The sequence below is a fragment of the Artibeus jamaicensis genome, unplaced genomic scaffold (genome assembly GCF_021234435.1).
Source record: "Artibeus jamaicensis isolate MK-2021 breed Jamaican fruit bat unplaced genomic scaffold, CSHL_Jam_final contig_426, whole genome shotgun sequence".
Taxonomy (NCBI): domain Eukaryota; kingdom Metazoa; phylum Chordata; class Mammalia; order Chiroptera; family Phyllostomidae; genus Artibeus; species Artibeus jamaicensis.
Genome location: NW_026521826.1, coordinates 14,129,523 through 14,156,672, shown reverse-complemented (window position 1 = coordinate 14,156,672; position 27,150 = coordinate 14,129,523). Strand labels below are relative to the sequence as shown.

The window sequence follows — 27,150 nt, the reverse complement described above, 5'->3', positions numbered from 1 at the left end:
TAGAATGGAAGGACAGATAAAGTGCTTCTCAGATAAGACCAAATTCAAGGAGTTCATCATCACCAAGCCCTTATTATATGAAATGTTAAAGGGACTTACCTAAGAAAAAGAAGATAAAAAAGATGAACAGTGAAAGGACAGCAAACTCACAGTTAGTAACAACCACACCTAAAACAAAAGCAAACTAAGAGGACAGCTAGATCAGGAGCAGAACCATAGAAATGAAGATCACATGGAGGGTTAGCAACAGGGGAGTGGGAGGAGGAGAAGGGGGGAGAAGGTACAGAAAATAAGTAGCATAGACAGTAGATAGAAAATAGATAGGGGGGAGGGTAAGAATAGTAGGGGAAATAAAGAATCTAAAGAATTTGAGACACGTGTTCATGAACTAAAGGGGGAAATGGTGGGGGAGGGGTATGCAGGGTGGAGGGGAATGGAGGGGGGGAATAGAACAAATGTAATGGCATAATCAATAAAAAAGTTGAAAAAAAAAAAGAGACTAACAGATCAATGGAACAGAAGAGACAGGCTAGAGATAAACCCACACACGTGTGGACAGATGGTTCTGACAATGGTACAAATGTAGTGCAGTGAAGAAAGAACCTTTCTGGCAAATGGTGCATTTCCACATGTGGGGGAAAAAATAACTTTGCTCCATACTTGACAATGTACACAAAAATTAACTTGAAATTGTCCATAGGCCTAAAAAATATAAACCTTAAAGTCATAAAACTTCTAGAAAACCTTTGTGACTAGCATTAAGCAAAGATTTCTTAGGTACAACACCAAAAGCAAGTCCCATAAAAGAAAAAAACTGATAAACTGGACTGTATTAAAAAATCATAAACTTCTGCTTTTCAAAAGCTGAAACTATTAGGAAAACAAAAAGGCAAGCAACAGACTAGGAGACTGTATTTGCACGTCATATATCTGATAAGGACTTGTGTCCGAGACATATAAAGAATTCTCAAAATGCAATAATAAAGCAGCCCAATAAGAGAATGGGCAAGACTTGAATGGGCCCTTCACTAAAAGACAGATGCTTATCAAAGTGTGCTTGACACCACTGGGCAATAGGAAAATACAAATTAAGAACACGGTAAGACACTATTACCTGCCTTTATTTTTATTTTTTTTATCTTTAGAGGGGAAGGGAAGGAGAGAAGGAGAGAAATATCAATGTACGGTTGCCTCTCATGCATCCCTGCTGGGAACTGGCCTGCAATAAAGCCAGGGCTTTATTACCTACCTTTTAGAATGGCTAAAATGAAAAAGAATGACCATATAAGTGTTGGTGAGGGTATGGGGCAGCTAGATCTCTGATCCATTGCTGGTGAGAACACAAAGGGAGCCACTACAGGACACAGCTTCACCATTTCTTTTGCAGAGGTCCCCAACCTCCAGGCCATGGACCAGTACAGGTCTGTAGTCTGTTCGGAATTGGGCCACACAGCAGGAGGTGAGCTTGAATGCAATACACTTGAATCACCCAAAAGCATCCTGCCCCTCCCCAAACCAGTCCATGGAAAAATTATCTTCTACAGCCCCAAAAGGGTTGGGGACCACTTGTGTGCATGACGATGCCCCAACATACTGAGCCACCTGGCCAAGGCAGCTTCACCATTTCCTAAGCAGATAAATATATCCCTACTAGATGACCATCTATTCCATGTCCATATATTTACCCAAGAGAAACAGAAAAGTGTTCATACGAAGTCTTGCTTATAAATGTGCACAGTAGCTTTATTTGTAATAGCCAAACAATAGCCAATAACCTGCAAACAAATCCAAATCCTCATCAACAGATAAATGGAAAAATATACTGGTTAATAATGGGATACTCTTCAGCAACAACAAAAAAACCGAACAATTTATATTAAACATGAACCTTAAAGTTGGTAAGCCAAGTAAAAGAAGCACTGATCTTGATTGTGGTAATTGTTTTACAGGTATATATCAGATTTGATAGAAAGATCAATGAGGAATGGAAGAGTTAACAAATCGATTTTATAATGCAATGAAAATTTTGCTTTAATCTAGGAAAAATAAAATTTATACAAAAGTTGGGATACACTTTAAATATGTAATGTTTATTTTATAACCATTATGTTTCAAGAGGCTCTACATACAACAATAACAAAGAAGAGAGCACTGGGTCTGAGGTGAGACCAGAAGTTGTGAAACAGATGTCCAGAAGGGTGACTTCCCTGGGCAACTGTGGGCCACGCTAAGGACTCAGTGGAAGTTTGTGATCATAACTTAAAGCAACACCACTGCATACTGCTAAGTAGTTTTATTCAGCCACACTTATCTATTCACTCAGGAATAGGCACACGGTATGCAAAGAATTATATTTAAACAAGTTTGAAGCATTTGCTAAGCAACTATGAAGGAAGTAATGAAATTATCATTGGGGTGATCAGGAACAGTGAGGAGGGAAATGAGGTGCAAAGCAGGCCATAGGAGACAGAGGTCAGTGGAGGCATTCAGCCAGTGCTAGCCAAATTAGCAACAGTGCAAAGTCTTCATGAATGTCACCCTTTAAGGGGAAAAATAAACAAATATGTCATGCCAAACACTTACTTGGTGCTTACTGTGTACCTCTTGTATGTAACATAACATTTGGTGGTGAAAATGTAACACACAGAAAGGGAGGGTGCTTTCTATTCACATACCATGTCTAAATCAAGTGTATCTTTAGACACAATCACCTGAAAGACTAAGCACACTTCACCTGCATCAGCTCTGGCTAGCCAACTTCAGGGAGTCATTCCTTTCACTCAAGCCGCCCCACTCAATTATCGATGAGAATGCAGCCTACCTCTTAGGTCTGTGAGGGTTTTAGATTATGTCAGAGACAAACCTGGAGGTGAACTTTGATGTTCCATAACCTATAGGCATCTCTATACCCTCCCCATCTAGGCCCCCAAAAGAGAATTGCTCTCTTCTCCTTGTTCTTCTCTTCTTCCGAAAATAGCTTTAAACAGCCCTTAAAAAAACACAACTTCTTTTGGACTTGACTCTCGATTTTACATTACCATTCCCTGTCTGTGCTCTCACATTTTGCCCCATGGTAGATCTACTGCTTCTCTCAGTTCAATGGGACACGAGTTATAGGAAGTGCTCAGGTCTCACACTCTTCCCCCGACCAAAACACCTCATTTCTGTCCACACGGGAATAAGTTTAAAGCAGAATCAAAGAAAGTAATGACAGGCATATTGTGCAGGGAAATCTTTAACAAGCTGAATTTTTAAAAGCAACAAAAGCCCTAGCTGGTGGCTCAGGTGGTTGGAGCATTGTCCTGTATACCAAAAGGTCGTGGGTTTGACTCCTGGTTAGGGCACATGCCCAGGTCGTGGGTTCGATCCCTGGTTGGGGCATGCTCAAGAGGCAGCCAGTCAATGTTTCTTACCCACATTGATGTTTCTCTCCCCCACCCATTCCTCTCTCTAAAAAAGCAATGGAAAAAAAAAAGTCCTCCAGTGAAGATTAAAGGAAAAAAAAAAAAGCAACATAAAATAAGCCCTTAATCTAGATGGCAATGATTTCATAAAGTATCTTTACCTGTTTCACTGTTTTCAGGCAGAGATTCATATTCTGAGTGATCCAAAGGCAAAGTGTTCATAGCTGTTTGATCCGGCTCCTGTAACTCTGACAGTGCTGCATTCTCATGACTTTTGTCACCATCACCACTGACATCCAATTCTGTAATTAGGAATTTTACCCCAAAAAGAAAGGTTAAAAGAGTAACTTTCTCTTAAAACAAAACAAAAATTTATATTTTAAGTTGGTGGTGAAAGATCACATGGCTCTTAAATAGTGCTACAAACCAGGATACAAATTTTAATTAACAATTTCTTTTTTTTTAATTTAATTTAATTTTAGTTGTTCAATTACAACAATTTCTTCAAGATGGTTTAAAAGGAAAACAAAGACCAAGCCTAAAGAGCAAAGCTGCTTCTCATGGCGTTGGGCGCACCACTTACCCTCCTGGCCGTAGCTGGGGCACTGGTCAGGTGTGTCCTCCCAGGCTGCACTCACACTACCATCCGCTGAGCTACCTGCCTCCAAATGTAACACCGGCGTCCCCCATACTTTTGCATTGGGGTTTAGTTCCGAAACCTTGGCTGTTGGTACCTAAGAAAAAAATTGATATATACTTTTCTATCCAAATTCTAATTAAATGCAATTGTACTTATTCAGAGTTAAAACACATCTATGTAAGAGGATTTATGCTAAAAAGGCTGAGTCTATCTACACATACTTGGGGGATGAAATCAGGGGTAACAGTAACAAAAGTGGATGCACTCAGAACTCAATTTATCATTACAGTCTAAGTTCCTACTGTGCAAGGCTCTCTAGAGACATGTAACAGAAAAATAACTGCTGATCCAGTTATCACCTCTGCCCTAGACTACACAATGCAATTTCCAGAACTGCAAATTTAAATGGAACATAGATGGATAAAATTTGAAGATAAAGCTCACATAAGCGAAAGATGTAGAAAATGAAAGTTCCTCCATAAACAAAGGTCTGTCAAGAGGGGGGCCTAATGTGGCACCTCTAGGACCCTGCTCACTCCCAGGATCACTGGCCTCCTACTGTCCAGACACACCTGACACTTCCACTCCATTTGTCCTGAACACTCCCCCTGCTACTCACATGCCTCCTACCTTCACCTCCTCTAGGGACTGATGAGACCTTTTCCAGGGTGCCTTATCAAACCTATAACCACCCCAATTTTTCTTCTCCTGCTCAAGTCTAAGGAAAAGTTAATGTCATCTCAAGGACAGCTATTTCCCAAACTAACTTCAGTTCTGCTGCCACAATCATTCAGCAATCCTAGCCAAATTATACACCTTTCCCCAGCTACCAGAGCTGACCCCACTGTATAGGGGTCACAGCTTCTAAAGGGAGAACCAGAGTCCTGGTCCTAGGAGCCCTCAATCGGTGCCTAGCAGGAGCTCTGAGCAGGATGTAGCCTCACTGTGCAGGCCCAGAGAGGTGCACATATTACCCAATGAGTTCTCCTAGTGCGCACATGGTCAAAATAAGCAATCAAAGAAACCACATGTGAATTAACAAATTTTTTAAGATTTTTAAAATTTATTTTTAGAGAGGAGAAGGGAGGGAGAATGAGAGAGGGAAGCATCAATGTGTGGTTGCCTCTCAAGCACCCCCTACTGGGGACCTGGCCCACAATTTAGGCATGTGCCCTGACTGGGAATTGAACCAATGACTCTTTGCTTTGCAGGCTGGCTCAATCTACTGAGCCACACCAGCCAGCGCTAAATGAACAATCTTAAAAAGACAAAACAAATTTAGTCTGGCTAAGGTCATTAAAGTTTGCAGTGAAAAACAACTATTTCTGAAATTGATAGCAGAGGCTGATGTTGTTAAAACCGTGGTATCTACTTTATTCATATGTAGGAGGCAAGGACAATGAACATCATGCCCACAAAACCAGATGCCTCAGTGAGTGCCTACCTGGAACTCTTTTTTATTTTTTAGGTATTGGTGAAAGGGCAAAGAACTGGGCTCCCCCTTTCCTTTAAGCAGTCTATACTCAAGCAGCACTAAGTCTTTAATCCCCTTTCTTACATGGTGCCTACAACTTCCAGTTCATTTTGGCCTCTGCTTCTGTACAGGGTGTTTTTCTGTTTGTCATCCCCCTATGTCTCCCATAAACTCTTCCAAATGCTCAGTTAAGTGCTAGGCACAACAGGAAGCCAACAGGATGGAACAAAGCAGACACAGCCTTCATAAGCAAAGAGCAATGTAGCAGGTAGTCGCATCTAAGACACCACTACTACCTGCCTCAGCATTCACACCTTTACCATTTGCTCTTTTAAAGAACTCATTCCCCCACTCTCTTTCCTTTTCTAGCACTTGTGTATACCACTCTTTCTAATTATAACTGCTCTCTTTCCACCATGCAACAATACACACCAAGCTCCCCTAGGTTAGTACTCTTCCATCCAAGGAGCTGACTCCCCTGACCTCATGCATGTATTATACATTCTCTTAACTCCTAATACCAACCAACATAGGTCTTTTCCATTTTTAGCACTTTTTGCAACTGCCTGTACTACAACACCAATGTACATTTTGAAGTTCCCTAGTACAGATCACTTTACCCTAGAGGTGAACAATACTCTGAGAGCCTCAGGCCTGTGGGAGGCTTGTCTCCCACAGAGCTTGCACTGCTAGAACGTGCCTGTCTGTCTTTTCCACAGCCCACAAATTCTGCGATGTCCATTTGGTTCACCAATGCGTTGCTAACACCTAGCAGTTCTGAATTCAGTACATAGGTGCTTGAGAAATATGCTGAATGTTTAATAAAGTAATAATATAGAAAATTATACTTTCCACTATTTGACAACCTGTGCAAGGTTTTTGCCACATCCAAATAGAACCATATATCCTCATGTAATTGACTACTTTATAAGTAGTAGATATGCAAATCCAAATCAACTATTAGGGACTTCACAATTATTAGCAATTAATCAGTATTCAAAAGATACTCTGAGACATGACAAAGAATGAAAAGAGGGAGACTTATAATTAAGACATAATGACATGACAGCTATCACTGGAGAGTGTGCTAGGTGCCAAGATATTCTATGTATTTACCTGTATTTAATCATGACAACCCTATCAGGTAGCAGCAATCACTGTCTCCATTTCACAAATAAGAAAACCAAGGCAGAGACAGGTTAAGTAACTTGACCCCCAAAATTATGGTAGTCAGAAAACAGTGGTGTAATATTAGCCAAAAAAAAAAGAAAGAAAAGACCTATCAAGAGTTCATTAACTTTCTGTAATTCACATAAGAAATAACTTACTGAACTTATTTACTTGAAATGTGGTTATTCTCTTACAATTATATGAAATGCCAAGTGATTACTGACAACTCAAGTTTCACCTGCTTGGCCAACTAAGTCTTAGCCACCTGACTCTTATTTTTCCACTGAAAATCATGGCTAAGCAATGATCATTAGAACCAGAAATGAGGTGACCTTAAAAAGTATGTTTTGAAGCAACTTCACATAAATGATCAATGTTATTCCTTGGAGAGTACAGCATCTCTAAATCTGGCACTAAAAAATTTCTTTTACCCCCTAAAAACAATGCTCCATTAAAAAAATAACTTAGCAGTTCATAAATTTTTTTTTCTCAACAGGAGACAGAATGGTCCCGTTGACAAGTTACCAAGTAGAAATCAGAGTAACTTGTGTCAGAGGAAGGGAAAGGCAGGTGGAAAACATAAGATAGGTAAGAAAATAAGAGGAAAGAAAAACATGTACCTTTATTTCAAATTAGCTCAGATTTCCTGGATTTGCCATTAAGTAGGCTTAATAATTCAAAGCAATTCACTGGCATTAGAGTCATGCAGTCTCTGTACCTCTGGTTCTTGATTTATAAAATGGAGTAACAACTGCTATATATATAGATTACTATTTAAAAATATCAGTACAACACTATGAAAACTATAGCTCTGAAAAACAAATAACTATCCCTAAATGTAGTATGTTAAATTAGAATGCTCTTTGGGTGTGCCTCACAATGGAAAAGCTGATTCCAAACAGTCCACATGTACCTCACTTAGAGGGAGAAGAGCAGGACAGCAACAGGACCCATGTGCACTCTACATTAGTGTTCCAAACACTGAAATTAGCAGCCAATTGTTAATTATGCCCATTTATGTAAATGATTACATGCATATAATTTAAAGGCCCAGTTTTGTAGTGTTTGCCTCTATAATTATTTAAGAAACAAAACTAACTGGAACATAACTCTGGTAAAACTCCCAAATATGGGCATGAAAAAGGAAAAAAGAGAGGTTAATGGATAATTACCTAAATTATAGGATTTAATTTCTGCGTGTTTATTTCCCTATAATAGGCATTAACATTTATATTCTTTACCATTACAGTGCCTATTACCAAACATTTTTATTGCCTAATGCAACAAAATCACTAATAATAAACTACTGTTTACATAAATGAGATTTTGTTACAAGTATGCTTTTTTGGACATCATACATGTCCAAAAAAGGACTGCTTTTTAGTCTTAAAAGCAAGACTAACTTTCCACTTATTGATTTTGCATTTATTACAGAATTTCTACAAAGGTGACCAAATTATCTACCCATCACTGAATCATCTGTGAAGGTTCTTCCAAATGAGCAGAGCCTGAGCACCTTGGTCTGAAGAACTCTGCAGATGTTTCTGACAGAAAGGAGACAGGGCAAGATTCCAGAGCAAATTAAAAGTAGCAAATTTTACCTGAGTTAAACAGTTACCAAACAAAGTAGCAGAAAGCACAGATTTAATTCATGTACACACTACAAATGTAAACAACTTTAAACATCCAATGGGTCAAATGCTTGTTGTTCCAGCAAGAGGCTGGTGATGAGGAAGGACAGGACTGGGAATGTCAACCTTTACAAGTACATACATGCGAAGTCCACAAACAAAAGATGATCTGCACAAAGCTGCATCTGACCGCCAGCAGTACAGCTTTAGTGCTAACAAGAGTTGACACAAAGTCTGACTATAACATGCCAAACACTGAACTGAATTCATAGTCTCCAATACGAAAATACAACCAACAGCTTTACATAAAGATTCAAACAACTGCCTGTTGTTTAGAATAAATCTTTGTTAATTTTAAGTTAAAAGCAATAAAAAAAATTAGTGTATCACAGCACAATAATAAAAACTGATAAAAACTCATACTTACTAACTGTGCACCTCTGTTTTGCCATCCCCAAATAATACCATCTTCTGCCACTGGTAGCTGATAAGGGAGCTTTTCCATCCAAAATGAAGAGATCTCAAAGTCTTGTGGCTGACTGTGCAGGTCCCCACTAAGTATTTGTTCATCTTCTAGTGCACCGTTCACAACTGTGTTAGTCCACAGACAGCCCACTGGATATCTACAACCATCTGCCAGGCTTTCAGAAAACACCTGATTTGCCAACCCTCCTACAGGGTAATAGGAAAGTTCATTCAAAAACTGGGAGTACAGTTCCTCTGGGAAGCTCTGTAAATCCCCCTTTAAGGGATTTTCAAATATATTTATAGTGTCTTCTGAGAATGATAAAACATGGTCCTCACTACTTGGTAATACTATTTCTTTGCTATCACCTGGGTTGACAGGAACTGCCTGCAGTACTTGAGGAGGAATAGCTCTATGTCTGTCCACTTGGGCAGGATCCACAATAGCCAAGCAAGAATAACCAGCAAGAGTGTCACATAACTCCATTTCTCCAAAATTGGCCCTCGAACTTCCCACAAAAACCACTTCACTGTTTAATGTAGGTCTATTAACTGCAGCTTTGGCATTTCTTTGTGCACATGTGCTTGTCCCACATGGACTTTTGCAGTTGCTGCTGCTAGAGTCACTGTTGTCTCTCTCCCTGTAAGGTCCCTCTTCCACCTCTTCCCCTATGAGTTTTGGTTTGTGCCCTGTCACTGCACCAGTACCTAAGGCATCAGAGACTTCAGCGGATGTGCAGGAAACCTGCTCCTGTTCTGGACCTTCACCGCAGTTACAAGAGCTAGTCTCCTCTGCTCCTGACATCTGTGTACCTGAACTTGCAGATGATACAAGATGAAGATCTTCATGTCTGCAGTTATTCACTCTGCAGGTTTCATGTTTTTCTATTTGATTTGTTTCAAAATCAGGGGGTTTTGTTATACTAGAACTAACACAAGCCGATACACCCTGACTGGGCACTACTTTGCATTTTAATTTATTTGTTTCCCAGTAAAAGATTGTTTTGGAGTCTAACTTGACATTTTCTGTGTCATTTTTACTTGTCTCTCTCTGATTAGCCTTTAGTGGTTGTTTTTCACCATTTTCTAGTTTGTGAGGGCCACGTCCTAAACTCTTCACACACGGTTCATCTTCTGTTTTATGATTCAGATCTGTTTCACCCTCTTCTTCACTCAAGGTGAAGATAAATGCAGAGGACATAAAGTTACTCTGAACACATCTGGGGCCATCCGAAGTCTCATTGTTCGGGGGCATTTCCTGTGAGCTCCCGAGGTCTGAGGTGTTTGTTCTTTGACATAAGCCTTCCACGTTTGTTGTTCTCACTGCACAGGTTACATCACAGATCTTAGCATGGGCTATGCTGGCTCCAGCATCTGCACACAGATCTTCTTGACTCAAAGATCTCCTTTCAAAAACCCTGGTAACATGATCCTCATCTTGATAAGATGAACTATTTTCAGGCTGCAAAGCCAATTCTCCTTCGCTCACAAGCTGGGTGCTCCTAGTTCTTAGGTTTCGATCACCACTGTACTGCCTCTCCATCATCGCGGGCCCCAGGTGTTCAGGTCTGGGATCACCACATCTGTTAGCTGCTGCTTCTTGAAAATTAGGGTGAACAGGAAGACACTCATTTCCAAAGCTCACTGAAGTGATACAGCTTTTTGAGTTGTCTGATCTGTTAACATCTAAATTGGAACAATCACTGTCTTTCACAGATTTTATAAAGTTCTTTTCTCCTACTTTTTCAGAGCGTAAACTCTGATCTACACTAGCTTTTACAGCCCTAGATTCACCATTTTGTTCAACATTGGAAGTGTCATGAATTAGATTAACATGTGAGTCACCCACTGGACTGACTAGTGCTGAGCGACGGCTCCTTCCTTCAGGGACGGCACACACACATTCTAGTGAGTCAGTGTCTATGTTAGTATTTGATTCAGGTGTTCTGCCAACATTAAATGAGGCACCACTTTCTGTGTAATCTTTAGAGAAGCCAGTGTAAGTGTTTGCCTTTAAAGACTCAGCCTGCATGTCACCAGTGTTTACTTTACATGATGGGTCACTGTCAGTCGAAAGTTCAGAACTAGGCTTCATTTTTTCATTAGAGACTTCCTTCACTTCAGTAGGACCCTGCAGGCCATAAGAGGACAGCTTTTCCTGCAGTGCCTCTAAGTCACCCAGACCTTGGGCAACGTTATCTGAAGGCCAGGCCCCTCTGCAAACCCCCTCAAAAGTGACAGCTGAGCGGCTCTCTTCTGTTGCAGCTGCTCCACACCTGCGTGCACACGGCCTGTCATTACTGTCCAGGCTGCCAGGATCTACAACAGAGATACTGTAAAACTCGTTCTCTCTTGAATTCCAGCACTGCTTTTGACCCACACAAATGGGGTTTGCACCCTTCATCTCCCTACCAGACACACCTAAAGCATTATTCTCACTATCACAACTGATGTGAACATTTACTGCAATTTCTTTCTCTACAACGGAGCTTTTACAAGTGATGAAGTGATGGCACAGATGATTATTTACAAGGGTTCCTTCCTGAACACCCTGGTCAGAAGGCCCTGGGACATGTGAAAGACACTCGTCCTCTTCAGAGCCAACACCTGCAGAGAAACCCCGTGTGCTACTGGCAGTGTCCACACGCACACCCTTGCAGACAGTCTCACAGGCCTGCTCAACGGCAGCAGAACCGGAATTCTCGTCAGTCTCATCCAAATTTTCATACCTAGCTAGAACCTTACACATTAAAGAAGAAATAGAGTTGAACAACTGTCTCGGCCTGTGAGCCCGTTTGTGCCCAGATCTCGCAAATACCCTTGGCCACGTATCAGTCTGAGCAGCTGCCCTGCTGGCTCCGCGTTCAACATTGTACAGCTCCTCACCTTCCAACGTATCAAATAATGCAGATAAAGTATTACTTATCTTGTTCTCCGGTTCCTTCTCTTCCACAGATTTTTGTAACAGGCCAGTTTTTTCATTGTCATTGTTACCACTTAATTCTTTGCCGAAACAACAGCCCATGTTCAAAAGTTCAAACACTCACATCACAATGTCTGTCGCTGTCTAACTCCACAAGTGTGCCTCATACTAACTCTCCATGGTTTCTGATGAGATGCCAACACCCAGACACCAAAAATAGCCCCTTGCACAGCAGTCACATGTCCCCGCCACTCAAATCCAAAATCCTAATTACAACAGCTCCTGCCTAACACAATCCTACTTACTCCACGCACTAAACCCAAACAATACATGGAACCCAAAGTCTCTTAACAGCCACAAAAATTTTCATATTATTCTTCTTACTCTCATAAACTCAATTAAAAAGTAATTAAAATTATTATCCCAGCCTGAAGAAGGAAGTTCAAACCTCTGCTTTTTCTAGTGTTTCAGCATTCTCTGAACTGAATTTCATGAGATGAAAGCAGCCAAAGAAGCTTGGTTAGCATATATAGTATATAAAGGAAAACAAAAATAAAAATTTGTCTTTAAAAGTTAGAGGTACTTATAATTTTCTGCAAGAAATAACAGCTGTAGGTATTCAGAAATAAAAGTGCTAGGCACAGAATTGTAATGATGTCTGTCAGAGATGGAGGTTAAAATGTTTATGGTAAATAGAGTGTTTTCTAGGATTTACTTTATTTAAAGAAGTAAATACATTAACTTTTTAAAAGTATGTTTCTGGATGAGAGAAAAAGATGTAACAAAGTAGCAAAACATATATATATGTACACATATATATGTACACACATATATAATACTTTTAATAGTCTTTTCTATATAAAAAATATAGTGAAACATCTATTTGTTTATTTCAAATTTACATCTCAGGCTCCAACTTCTCTACTGCAGTCCAACTGGCCTCACCTGCCCACTTCATTGTTTGCTTGAATTTCTGCCAGGTAGATTTTCCCTCCACACACCTTTACTTCTCCAGTTTTTTCCATCTTAAAATAAATGAAACCATTATCCATCAAATTGCTCAACTAACCTTATTTATCTTCCCCCTACCCTAACATCTCCAACATCCAATCCACAAAGTAGTTTGGTTGAATCTACCTCCAAAATAAATTTGAACTCCATTCATTCTTAGTCTAAGTCAGCACTATTTCTCACCATCATGACATAATAGTTTTTAAATTTGGTTTCTTTGCTTCCATTCTTGACTCATTATAACCCATTTTCTTAATATAATGAGGTCAAAATAATCTTCCTATAATATCTCATACTACTCCCCACCTAAAATCCTCCAGCTTTACTCCAAATTAATTTCAACACTTAGACAATGCAAATAGTTGCCAAACAGATAACAAGAGATGGGTTTTGGTTTTGGTATTACTTTTTACTTGTTTTTGCTTTTAAATGAAATATCAGATGCCAAAGAGGAAGTATCTTATCTTGAGTTTTGGATTCTGAAGCCAGGTTGCCTAGGATCAGCCCCTGGTTCTGCCAAGTTCTAGCTGAGTAATCTTGAGGAAATTACTTAAGCATCCTCAGGTCTCAGTTCCTCTAGTTAGGATCACTTTTTGGTGCTCACTAATTGGCTATCATTATAGTTATTACTCAAAAATTTTGGGAGGGGGGAAGAGAACAGAGGGCGGTATGATCAATATCATTGATATTACCACCAAATAAATGCAAATCTGCTCCTGAATTACGCATTTATTTGGTCATTACTATGGTGATTCTCCTTTGACTCACACCACATTCAACTAGGGGAAAAACTAAATCTTAAAGACTGGTTCCTAAATCAGTCTGCTAAGCATACTCATTGCCAATCATAACTGCAGACTACTGAGCATCAATACTCAGAGCCACAACACAAAGTAAGATGTCTACACATTCAGTGTGCCATAAGTAATGCCATTTAGAAAAATGGTCTGAGTAATGCCATTAATAATAACAAGAAAAAACAAACAATGCAAATGCCCCCAAAAACAAATGGCTAAAGAAATGAAGGCTTACGGACATAAAGAAAGCACTGCAGGCCAAGTACAAGGAGATACATAAATGAACTCATGCTATGTAGGAAAAACGAGGTGAAATATATATCTACTGATTACAACTCTTTAAAAATGGGTGTACTCTTTAATAAGACTTTTATTTTCTGTAAAGATGCTTAAGTTTGTTATAATGTTTTAAAGGACACACATGTTGTGAACCAAGATGGTCTCTTATGGTACCTTCCAACTTAAGTACTTAACAATCCTATGAAAACCTAAAGTGTGTACCATACTATAAAACTGGTAAATAGTATATGAGCAATACAAAATCTGGTGTCAGAGATATGATCTGTGCAAGGAATGCCAGGGGTGCTGAGTAGCAGGGCTGGACCAAGAAATCACCACATGATATTCTGTTATGGCCATTAACTCTTAAAAATGACAAAGAAAGCACTGTAAGTAGTACTAGTTGCAAATTATTTCTCCACAGAAATATTGAATTCTCTTCTAGATAGGTCTTATTTCAACAATTTTCACCCACACAGTAATTTAAAGAAACAAAAGAAGCAAAAAAACACCCTCACAGAATCCAAAATCTGGTTTTATGTCCAGCAACAGATTTTAAAGACATGTGAATATTATGTTATACTTCAAATCAACCATGGGGAAGAAGATTTGTTCTTAAAAAAAAAGAAAGAAAAAGAAAGAAAAAAAAATTTTAAATCCCTCAATGATTCCTGTATAATTTCCCTCTTACACCACTAGAAGACTTACATTTGGGTTTTCAATTACTTAAAGTATTACAAAACTCACTTTTTGTAAAATCAATGTAAAATATAATATGCAAAAAAATCCTACACACATCATAGAATAACAACAACGATGAAATACAATAGTTTAGATGGGGGTGGTCCTCTATTTTTTTAAGTTTTCCATATTAAAAGAAGATAAACAATCTAATCTCTAATTTCTACATGAACTACTTATAATATGGAGAAATAGAGGAGATTTACTATAAATTTTGTGAGATTACTTTTAAACTTTTTACTTTTTAAAAAAAATATTTTATTTATTTATCTTTAGAGGGAAAGGAGAGAGGGAGAGAAACATCAATGTATGGTTGCCTCTAGTGCATCCCCTGCTGGGAACTGGCCTGCAACCCAGGCATGTGCCCCAACTGGGAATCAAACTGTGATCCTCTGGTTCGCAGGCCTGTGCTCAATCCACTGACCTACACCTGCCAGGTAAATTTTTTACTTTTAATAAAAGAATTACTTGTTCAATTCTGTATAAGATGTATTAAGATCATTTACAAGATTACCAACCTAAATCTGAAATTGGTCCAAATGTACCTGATATATGCAGACACAAATGGTGTAAAGCAGGATTTAAAAAACAACTGCAGTCTATTTCCACAATCTTTCATTAATCATGGCTAAAATGTGAACCACTTTTCTTATAGTACAACCTTACTATGACTTTTATGCTTTAAAAAAACATAGGATATCAATATGTAAAGCTAATCATATCTATACAATAGATTATCAGTTAACCATTAAAAACATTATAATGAATATCATGATATCAAATTAATACACAAGGCACAGTAGAACTATACACGTAACACACACAGAAGCCAGAAGAGAATCCATCTACTGTATTGACATCTACTATACCCATTTGGGTCTTCCATACCCTTTTTGGGAAACATTTTCAAGTTACTTTACAATAAATATTTGTTATAAGGAAATATCTGTGAGCCTCCACTGTGATATGAGGGAGGACCCCCAAAACATGGAATTATCTTCTGGAGGACAGGCCCCTTATAGTATAGACTTCGCCCACTAGGTGAGTGTTTTTAGAAACCCATCTGTATCAGTGTACCAGCTGGTGTTGTTTGTGAGAGGCTGTGTTCGACTTCAGTGAATTTTTTTGGAAGACTCTTTCAGTGCATTTGCCCATTTCATGATAGGTGATTTACGAGCACACCTGCCTGCCCTGCACCTGAGTGCTCAGCAGTTTTTGAGCAAAAATGGCATAACCATGTGCCCCAACATCCCCATTCATCTGATTTCGCCCTGAGTGACTTTTTTTGGTTTCCCCAATGGAGAAAGTCCTCAAAGGGAAACATTTTGCCAAGGTGGAAGAGGTGAAACAAAAAATGGCAGAAGCAATAAAAGGCACCAAAACTGACAAGTTCAAAAACCTCTTTCAAACAGTGTAAAAAAACATCTTGATAGGTGTACTACATCAAATTGAGAGTACTTTGAAGGTGACTGCAGTTTAAACATGTAAGAATACACAATTTTTCATAAATAAATTCCCGGGTTTTTTTTTGATCCCCCTCATATCTTAGGACTGAATTACCTGACTCAAAGCTGGGATGGAGCTTGTCTGAGAAGTGGTTTGAGGTATGGGACCATTCATCTGTAAAATTGAAAATATCAAACATACCATCACTACAATGTAAAGAAACATTTTCAAACCACAGTAATTGAGCAAAACAAACCCACTGAGAAAAGCACATTTTTATGTAACAAAGGAAATTCAGTGAGATATTCAGAGCAACGTAGGAGCCTTGAAATTTAAAGTATGTTGAAATTCTGACTGAACACCGTAAGTAAAATTCCTTGTAGTTTCAATGGGGAAAATTTTTTTAATTCTACTTTTCCCAAAGCCATTCAGAAACCTTAAGTATTACTACTTGAAGTGATAATATCTTACAATAAATGAAGGCAGTCAAAAAAAGCTTATATTACAATCTTAATTAATTATTTCACAACATACCAGTGCAATGGCTATGTTATGGAAGTATTTCTAAATCGCTGTGTTTTCTTGGTGATTTAAAATCTAAGGCTTTGCCCTGGCTGGACAGCTCATTTGGTTAGAGCACCATCTCAGTATACCAAGATTGTGGGTTTGATTCTGGGTAAGAGCATGTACAAGAAGCAACTGATAAATGCATAAATAAGTGGGACAGTAAATTGATATTGATGCTTCTCTTTCTCTAAAATCAATAAATGAATTTTTAAAAATCCAAAGATTTAAGTATCTAGAGCTATTAATTGCTATTCGTTTTTCCTATTTCCTAGTGCTTAAGTTGCCTCTACTAAGCTACTCATACATTTATGCAGACTATAACACCTATACTTAGGTAGTAAGACATGCCAGTGTTACTGTTTTCATTTACATATTAAATCCTGGAGCACGCACTCACCAGATGATCGCTGTCTTTCCCTTCCTGGACTCGCTGGCCCTGCGGTTCAGCCACGACCTTAGCGTCCTGATCAGAAGTCATGAGCTGTTTACTTTGTGGCTCCACTGGGAGAAGTCTAATGTTAACTGTAGGATGCTGTAAAATTACAAAAACAGTAAATTCTAACTTGAAGTGCAGAGCAGAACTGATTCTTGAAATGAAATTACTAAGAAATTTAAAAATCCTCAAGTTGTCCAGTACATATGTTTATCCCTCTGGAGTTTAAGTAGTTTGGAGAAATCTGTACATTAAATTGCACCTTACTTACTTAAGAAATAACTTGGCTTTAAAAAGAAATAAGTTTCTTCACAATAACTTGGTGACCATGATAATGTTCTAAGACTTAGAAACTAAACTCATTCATGTTCGTAACTCATATTTTAAAAACAGAAAATTACAAAATTAATAAAACTCCAACTTGGAATTTGTTGAATCCCTCTAACCCCCCAAATATATATATCAGTGTTTTTCAAGAGCCTCATTAATTTACTTTATTCCAAGACAAGTTGTCAAAAGAAATAAACAATAATGAGTTAAAAAGAACCCCTTCATAATTCTGAACTACAGGACTGCAAAGGGGCCTTTGCTACAAAGTATTTGCTTAATTTCATATATAATACCTCTGATTTTCCCACATGGCTTATAAAACAATTGTGGTTCCAAAGGGATGAGTGTTTTCTTGACTTCCTATTATGAATATCAGAACCAGGATTCTTGGACACCCAGGTCTGACTTCAGGCTACACTGCTTCACAAGATAAAGACCTCGATTTAACACAAGTTATCTTTTTAGACTCTTCTGAGTACTTGATAAAGAAATTTAAAAGCTAACTTTTATATCCCTGGTTAATCATGTAGCTTTTCGTTTCTATGATGGTGTTCCTTATTCTCAATAACCTGCTCATGATTAATGCTCAAAAACTCTGATTAATGAAATAATCTGATGACCAAAGGCAATCTCATTCAATTGCCATGAGTATCATCAATCACACATACAAAAAAAAAATCCCTTAAATGCGATAAGTTAGATTTAGAAATGGAAACCACTCTTCTTATGCATACAGAAGAAATGCATAAGACATATTAAATTAGTTACAAGAGGTCAGTGTTTTCCAAAATGTAGGATAAATGACTACTGCATTAATAGAAACTGACATCAATTCTCACAAATAAAGATGTAGATTGGTACCCAGAATGACAAGTCACAGAAGGTGGTACTGTAGATGCTGTTACCACTATTAACTTCTAGACTTTTAAGATTCTCGAAGGAAAAAATATTTGGCTGAACACTACATATGATAGCAGAAAGGGGAAAAAAGAAGCAGAAAAGTCCTCGCAAAGTTGGTAATTACTGGACAAGCAGCCTGCCTTCTTCCACACAAAAGGAGACAAGGCACACATTGGCCAAACTATGGCTTTATTTATTAAAACAAAAAGCAAGAGGGGATGAAAAGTTCTGGCCAACATGGAGACGTAGGTAAATATGTGTCACCTCCTCACGCAACCAAAACAAGGACAACAACCAAGAGAAAAACAAAAACAACCAGAACTGCCAGAAAATCGAACTGTATGGAAGTCCGACAACTGAGGAGTTGAAGAAGAAACATTCATCAGGACTGGTAGGAGGGGTGGAAGTAGGCAGCTGGAGCAGAGAGGATATGTGGCAAGGCAGCAGCTGGTAGACCAGGTGGTCCCACATTTGCATGAGGATAAACCAAGAGAAACAACTGGGGAGTGAAACAGAGACCTCACAGCCCAAGATGCCAGTGTGGACAAAATAAAGACTCAGAACTTCTGGCTATAAAAAGCTGTGGGGGTTGTGGCAGCAGGAGACGCACTGTACCCCTTCAGACCCCTCCCCCACATACAGCTCCACACAAGTGAAGTGGGTTGCTCCAATCTAGTGAATACCAAAGGCTCCACCACTCACAACATAATAGGTGAGCTGAGACAAAGAAATATGGCCCAAATGAAACAACAGAGCAAAACTCCAGAAAAAGAACTAAGTGATGAGGAGATAGCCAACCTATCAAATGCAGAATTCAAAACACTGCTAATAAGGATGCTTATAGGAATGACTGAGTATAGCCAAAAAATAAAGGCAGAAGTGAAGGCAATATAAAGTGAAATAAAGAAAAGTATACAGGGAATGAACAGTGAAGGGAAAGAAAATGGGACATGAGCCAATGATTTAGACAAAAGGAAAAAATAAATGTTCAACCAGAACAGAATGAAGAACAAGAGTTCAAAAAAATGAGAGGCTTAGGAACCTCCAGGACAAGTTTAAATGCTACAACATCCAAATCATAGGGGTGCCAGAAGGATAAGTGGAAGAATAAGAAATTGAAAACTTATTTGAAAAAATAATGGAGAACTTCCCCAATCTGGCTAAGGAAAGAGACATGCAAGTCCAGGATGCTCAGACAGTCCTAAAAAAGTTGGACCCAAGGAAGCACACATCAAGGCACATCATAACATTACCCAAGATTAAAGATGAGAAAATCTTAAAAGCAGCAAAAGAAAAGAAGACACTTACATACAAAGGAGTTCCAATAAGACTATCAGCTGATTTCTCATATGAAACCTTACAGGCAAGAAGGGGATAGCAAGAAATTTCAAAGTCATGAAAAGCAAGAACCTCCATCTAAGATTACTCTATCCAGCAAAGCTCTCATTTCAAATGGAAGGGCAGATAAAATGCTTCCCAGATAAGGTCAAATTAAAGGAGTTCATCGTTACCCAGCCCTTATTATATGAAATGTTAAAGGGACTTATCTAAGAAAAAGAAGATAAAAAATATGAACACTAAAATGATAACAAACTTACAACTATCAACAACTGATCCTAAAAAAAAATTAAAATTAAAATTAAGGAAACAACTAGAACAGGAACAGAATCACAGAAATGGACATCACATGGAAGGTTATCTGCGGGAGGAGGAGCAGAGAGAATGGGGGAATAGGTACAGTAAATAAAAAGCATTAATGGTAGGTACTAACAGGGAGAAGTTAAGAAAAGTAAAGAAAACGAACAAGGCAACAAAGTTATATGTACAACCCATGGACGTGAACTGAGGGGTGGAATGCTGGTGGGAGGAGGGTTGCAGGACAGAGGGTAATGGAGGGGAGAAAAAAAGTGGGATACCTGTAATAGTGTAATCAATAAATTATTTTAAAAAGAAAAAAAAAGTATAATTGGTAGGCACAAAATAGACAGAAAGGATAAGAATAGTATAGGAATGGAGAACCTAAAGACCTTATTTATATATATGACCCATGGAGATGAACTAAGGGGGGATAGTGCTGGAGGGAATGGGGGTACTGGGCGGAGGAGGATAAAGGTGAGAAAAAGAAATGAGACCACTGTAACAGTATAATCAATCAAATATCCTTAAAAAACAACCAGGGATATAATCCGGATGGGGTATTTTATATTATTACAAGAATTACTCTATTTTCTTAGATGTGATTATGATTTTATGATTATGTTTAATAAAGAGATCCTGCTCTGGCTGGTGTGGTTTAATGGACTGAGCAACAGCCTGCAAATTGAAAGGTTGTTGGTTCGATTTTCAATCAGGCACATGCCTGGGTTGTGGGCCAGGTCCCCAGTTGGGGGCATGTGAGAGGCAACTGATCAATGTATCTCTTGCATGTTTCTCTCCCTGTCTTCCTCACTTCCTTCCCTTCTCACTAAAAGTAAATAAATAAAATCTTTAAAAATCTGGGGGAAAAAAGGAGACCCTGCCTTTTTGAGGAGATGTTGAAATATTTACTGGGGAAATAACACAATATCTAGAATTTTCCTCAAAGTAGTACGTGTGGCAGAGTTGTGGGGCTTCACCATTGCTCCTCCTGGAGAAGGGTATAGGATTCACGTTATGGTACTGTCTACTTTGGTATGTTTGTTCTTTAATACAAAGTAAGCAGGGTAGCATCTCGGCCCAACAAAAGCAGTGGTCCTGATCTAACCCTATGTATGCTACCCATAAACAAATAATCTTCACATCATGCCACTATGGCTCTCAATTACTGATCTGACATGCATACAGGTTTTTAAAAGTCCAACTACTACACTACCAAGTTTGCCAATAGAAGGGGTTATTAACAGGCAACTCTTTAAGCATTACAACAGATACAAAGCACTAAAATTAGATTTTATATCAAATGTCTGAATCTAGAATTAAATTTAAAGTATGATGATGATGCAAGTACTGAGAACCCCTCCAATAAGTAACAGTAACTTTTACTTGTTCAAGAAACCAAAACTATTTTAAGACAGACTATAACTACTGCTCCTGGTATGGCTAAAAAGCAGGTCTCTAGGTTGTAAAGAGAAATATGCAAGAGGGAAAACCTACCACCAAACCAAAGTACTTTCTGGCTGAAGACCCAGTAGTCTGGAACCATGAGTGTTCAGAGACAGCCTCAATGAATTGAACAAGAGGGGTTATTTCTCTGATTTTATTTCACACTCTTTACAAGAAAAAGCAGAGACAAAGCAAAGGGCCCTCCTCCCATTTGATGGAATCTATCCTAGCAGTACATTTTTCATCTCAGTGTCAAAGCTACACTGGAAAAGTTTTATCAACCTTATTAAATTCTTGGGAGAATATAGTTCTCTTAGCTCTGTTTCTAAATTCCTTTCACATATACCAGAAATACCTGTTTCATAAAACACTGAAAGCAATAAATCAATCTCAATTTTTACCAAATATCGAGTTGGTGATATAACTATTCAAAGAATTATTCTAAATGACTTTAAGACAGGTGGCCCAGGAAGCATCCACCTGAGTTGGTGGTACAAGCCATGGACACTTGCTACAGAGAAGTCTATGGAGTCAAGTTGGAAAGGTAAGGCCAAGGTCACCAACAAGCTTCTAGATATTCAATGGAAACTGGATATGGCTGTGAAGTCAGACAGCTGCAGATCACTTAAGTATCCTTATGTTGCAGTAACACAAAAAAATGGCAGATCATTCAGGCCACATAAAGAACAAGTCTTTTGAAATGACAATTCCACAGTTCCAGAATTTCCACAGACAGTTCAAAAAATTGCTGCAATTACTGAGAATGTGTGCAAACTGATTATTTGGTTAATAAATTGCCACCATCCTGAAAAATCATGGACTCCACTTTCTGCAACAAAATTACATTTTTGCTTTTTCATTATTAAATAATAAGAAAATCAAACAAACAGGAATTAGATAAGTGGTGATCAATGCACAAGCTTGGGAATATATACTAAAAGCCACTAAATTGACACTTTAAAGGGTGAACTCAGTGGTATGTGAATTACATCTCAATAAAAACATAAGTCAGACAAACAGCTGGAAAAAAAAAAAGGTATTTGAACATAAGAGCCTAAAAATTCACCAAGAAATCTTAAAAAGCACTCAACTGGCTCATTCCTTGGGGTAAATGTTGGTATTATCTTGAAACTAGTTTTATATATTATACATAGTATCATAGGATAAAGTACAAATTCCATTAATTTTAAGTACTCAAGATTATCAGCATAAAAGAGATACAAACTTAAATAAACTGAATAGATAGAATACATGTAACCTGTTGTTTAGGAGTTTTTTTTGGAAGCAGGATATATAACTTTTTAACTAAGCTACAGATTTCTCTTTCTTTAGCTTTCACCATTTTTTTTTTTTTTTACTAATGTCCTCTTTGTACTCCAGGATCCAATTTAGCCTCCCACACTGCATTAAGTTGTCACTTCTCTTCCATTTCCTTCATATTGTGACAGTTCCTCCAGATTCCCTCATCTTTCATCTACACTTTACATTTTATAAGAGTTCTGGTTAATTATTTTGTAGAATGTTGCTCAATTTGAGGTGAATACTTGGGACACCTTACCATGAAAGCAAGGAAGCTGTCAAAGAAAGACTCCAGTGGTCACATCACAGGAGCAACAATAAAGGAAGGACTCCTGATAATAACAGATGGACAATATGGGGATCAGAAGGCATCAGTGGACAAACATTAAAATCCATGATAGTTCAAAGCACCACCACCACACTGGTCACCTCTGGAGGCTGTTAAGACACCAAATCATTTTTCTAACTATTACTAAAGAAAACCAATGATTAGCCTGCCTTTTCCTGGATGACTATTTCAGCATAACCATATAGCTGATCAGGGCAAGTTGCTCCCTATCCAGGAACCACAATTAGTAAGTAAAGAGTGAATGAGAGAATTGGAAAATCAAAACACTGCAACAACCAAGGCATTGATCATTAACACCTGCTAAAATTAAGTGAGGAGCTGACAAGGAACTTTATAATGGTTGGATCAGGTGGATGTTGACTGAAGCTACTTTTCAATCTTCTCACTAAAAATCAAATGATGTATTACATTCTTGTTGATGTTGTGAAAGAGCACCATCTATAAAGTATTCTTGCAACAACAACAACAACAACAACAAAAAGCAAACCTCTAGATCTGACTCCCAACTTAAAGGAAATTCTGGGACAACACATGTTTAATAATACCAACAGAAAGACATTACCTAAATCCAAAATGTAGGGCATGAGATGACCTCATTTCTATAGCAAATGCAAGACATGAAAAAAATGGGAGATTTGTACTGCTATAAACTACAAAAGATTTAATCAAAATAACCTTATCTGCCCTGGCTGGTGTAGCTCAGTGGACTGAGCGCAGGCCTGCGAAGTAGACGATTGCAGTTTGATTCCCAGTCACGGCACATGCCTGGGTTGCAGGCCAGTTCCCAGCAGGGGCCAGTTCCCAGCAGGGGATGCACCAAAAAAGCAACCATACATTGATGTTTCTCTCCTCTCCTTCCCTTCCCCTCTAAAAATAAAAATAAAAATAAAAATAAATGAATAAAATCTTTAAAAAAAAAACAACCTTATCTAATGAGAACTGTACCTGCATTCAAAATCAAATAAATTAAAATGAAGTCTTTGACTAGAAAAATGGAATGTTGCCTAGGTAATAAGGGATATTATATGGAATAATTATCAATTTCATTGACTGCAATCACGGTGCTGTGGCTATTTGTTTAAAATGGTATTACCTGCAAGAGATATAAACTAAAAGACTACAGGTAAAATCTGGAATTTGCTTTAAAATATGCTAACAATTTTTTGTAAATTTAAGAAAAAAGAAAAAACTAAAATGCAAGAATGCAATAAGCTGACAATAGCTGAAACTAAATGATGAGTATGTTGAAAATTACTGTATTAGTTTCTCTTTTTGTTAAAATCTTCCATAATAAAAAATAAAATCTCACTAGAATATAGTATCAATATACTTCTAAAACTTCATATATTTATATCTATTTAAAATCTGTACAAATAATACAAAACTATGTAAGCCATTTTATAAACAATGTTCAGAGCAGCTCTAGCACACACAAAAAGAAAAACTACAGAAAACCAGAAACTAATGCATTTATATTAAATTATTTAAAATATTCACAAAAATAATATAAAATTTAAAAAGCTAGATATAAAAGGGTAGACAACATAATTACAACAATATTTTAAAAATTCACAGAACTAAAACTGAATATTATTTTAAAAAGCAAATGAAACTTGAAGGAAACACAGCAGATAACTAACAATATATAAGTGTGAAAACTCAAAAAACTGTTTTATTTGGTTGCATTCCTGTAGTCTCAATTTTTACAATAACTTATTATTTTTATAATCACAAATACTTTAAAAAACTCATCCAGCTGGCTGAGTCTGTGTTTACTCTTTAGGTCTAGTGGTGTCTTTCATAGAGAAGAGCAAGTACTGACCTAGGAGGAAACATATCCAAATCCTTTCCTGTTTGTCAATACACATAATAAAACTGTCATTCAGCCCTGACTGATGTGGCTTAGTGGACTGACTGCCGACCTGCAGACCAAAGGGTTACTGGTTCAATTCCCAGTCAGGGCACATGCCTGGGTTGCAGGCCAGGTCCCCAGTATGGGGTGCATGAGAGTCAACCATACATTGAAATTTCTCTCTCTCTTTTTTTGTTAATTTTTTTAAATTTATTTATCTTTAGAGGGGAAGGAGAGAGGGAGAGAAACATCAATGTATGGTTGCCTCTAGTGCATCCCCTGCAGGGAACTGACCTGCAGGGAACCTGCCTGCAACCCAGGCATGTGCCCTGACTAGGAATTGAATCGCGATCCTCTGGTTCACAGGCCCGTGCTCAATCCACTGAGCTACACCAGTCAGGGAATTTCTCTCTTTCTTTCTCCTTCTCTTCCCCTCTCTCGAAAAATGAATAAAGAAAATCTTAAAAAACAAAACAAAAAAATTGGTATTCAATCATCATGCCATTTTGTTGTGAAACTGCACTATTCAGTTTTGTTCTTTAAGATAGTGGATCTCAAAGTGTGGCTTGGGCTGTTGGGGATCCAAGAGACTCTTTCTGTGGCTCCACAAAGTTAAAATGACTTTCATTTACCTATTTCATCCTCATTCTCTCCTCACAAAAGTGCAGCAGCGTTTTGGTGTAGTATCAAACAATATTCAAAGGTATATAAGAAGACATTTAAAATTCTCACTTTCCCAACTATGCATTTGTGTGAAGCCAGATTTCCTTCTCATATTTCAATCAAAATAGCACATTGTAAGAGAACAAATGCAGGCAGATCAGAAGCCAGCTGAGATTCTACTAAATTAGACATTAAGAAGATTTACAAAAATGTGAAACAATGCCACTCTCCCCATTAAATTAGTGTCTGTTTTGGAAAGGATTGCTATCTTTTCATAAGCAATGCTGTTTATATGTAATGGATTTTTTATTATAATAAAAGAAAAAAATAGTTTTAAAATGTGTTAGCCTTAACTTTAAGAGATAGAGATCTTCAATGTTGAAAAGTGTAAAAGGCCCTGAGATCAAAATATTGGAGAACCACCGCCATAAGAAAGTAGTTCTGTTGGACAGAAACCTGGTGTTCATGGATGGAAGACATCTCATGTTCACATATGGGAAAACATGGTGCTCTTAAAACGGCAACACTCTCCAAAGCAATCTATAGAGTCAACGCAATCCCTGGCAAAATCCCACCTGCCCTCTTTGCAAAAATTGATGGAAATTAATCCAAAAGACCTATGGAAGCACAGGGTACCCAGAACAGCCAAAATAATCTTGAAATGAACAAAGTTGGAAGAGTCTAGCTTCTAATTTCAAAACTTCCACAAAACTACAGCAATCAATGGTGTGGTAATGGCACAGACACATAGATCAATAGAACAGAATTGAGAATCCAGAAATAAACCCTTACCTTTATGGTCAATTGATTTTCAAAAGACTGCCAAGACCATTCAATGGGGAAAGAATACTCTTTTCAAACAAATGGTGCCACAACATGCAAAAGAATGAGGAACTGCCCAGGCTGGTATAACTCAGTGGATTGAGCTCAGGATTTTGACAAACCAAAGAATCGCAGTTCGATTCCCAGTCAGGGCACATGCCTGGGTTGCAGGCCAGTTCCCAGCAGGGGATGCACAAGAAGAAACCATACATTAATATTTCTCTCTCTCTCTCTCTCTCTCTCTCTCTCTCTCTCTCTCTCTCGCCTTCCCTTCCCCTCTAAAGATAAATAAATAAAATCTAAAAAAAAATAAATTAAAAATTATTTAAAAAAAAAAGAATGAGGAACTTAGAACCTCAACATTATAAAAAAGATGATCTAGTCAGAAACAAAGGATTCACTAATTGAAATAAAAAACAATGTATAGGGAAACAACAGTAGAGTGGATGAAGCCAAGAATCACATCAATAGTTGGGAACATAAGGAGGAAAAACAAACAAAAAAAAAACCCCCAAAACCCCAAAATAAAACAATCAGAACAAGAAGAAAAAATAATTTAAAAAAATAAGTATAATATAAACAGCCTCTGGGACAACTTCAAGAAGTCCAACATTCAAATCATAGGGATGCCAGAAGAAGAGAAAGACCAAGAAATTGGAAATCTATCGGGAAAAATAGTGAAGAAAACTTCCCTAATTTGGTGAAGGAAACACACATGCAAGTCCAGGAAGCACAGAGAACCCCACACAAGATGTATGCAAAAAGGCCCTCTCCAAGAAACATCATAATCGAAATGCCATAGGTAAGATAAAGAGAGAATCTTAAATGCAGTAAGAGAAAAGTTAGTTACCTACAAGGGAATTTCCATAAGAC

At 37.9% G+C, this 27,150-nt stretch overlaps 1 protein-coding gene across 6 annotated transcripts in view; it reads right to left on the bottom strand.

The window, feature by feature from the left end:
- The window catches only part of LARP4B (La ribonucleoprotein 4B), an 80,032-nt gene that overhangs the window by 32,046 nt on the left and 20,836 nt on the right, over window positions 1-27,150 (bottom strand). For 3 of the 6 annotated variants that reach the window (XM_037156435.2, XM_037156440.2, XM_053665779.1), the window contains 4 exons: window positions 16,946-17,080; window positions 16,096-16,155; window positions 3,988-4,138; window positions 3,566-3,706 (listed from right to left, as the gene is read on the bottom strand). In XM_037156435.2, coding sequence (XP_037012330.2) covers window positions 3,566-3,706; window positions 3,988-4,138; window positions 16,096-16,155; window positions 16,946-17,026 — 433 coding nt within the window. In that variant the 5' untranslated portion in view covers window positions 17,027-17,080. Of the gene's footprint in view, window positions 1-3,565; window positions 3,707-3,987; window positions 4,139-8,746; window positions 12,238-16,095; window positions 16,156-16,945; window positions 17,081-27,150 lie in introns of those variants that run through there. The other 3 variants (XM_053665778.1, XM_053665777.1, XM_053665776.1) reach the window with 3 other exon arrangements.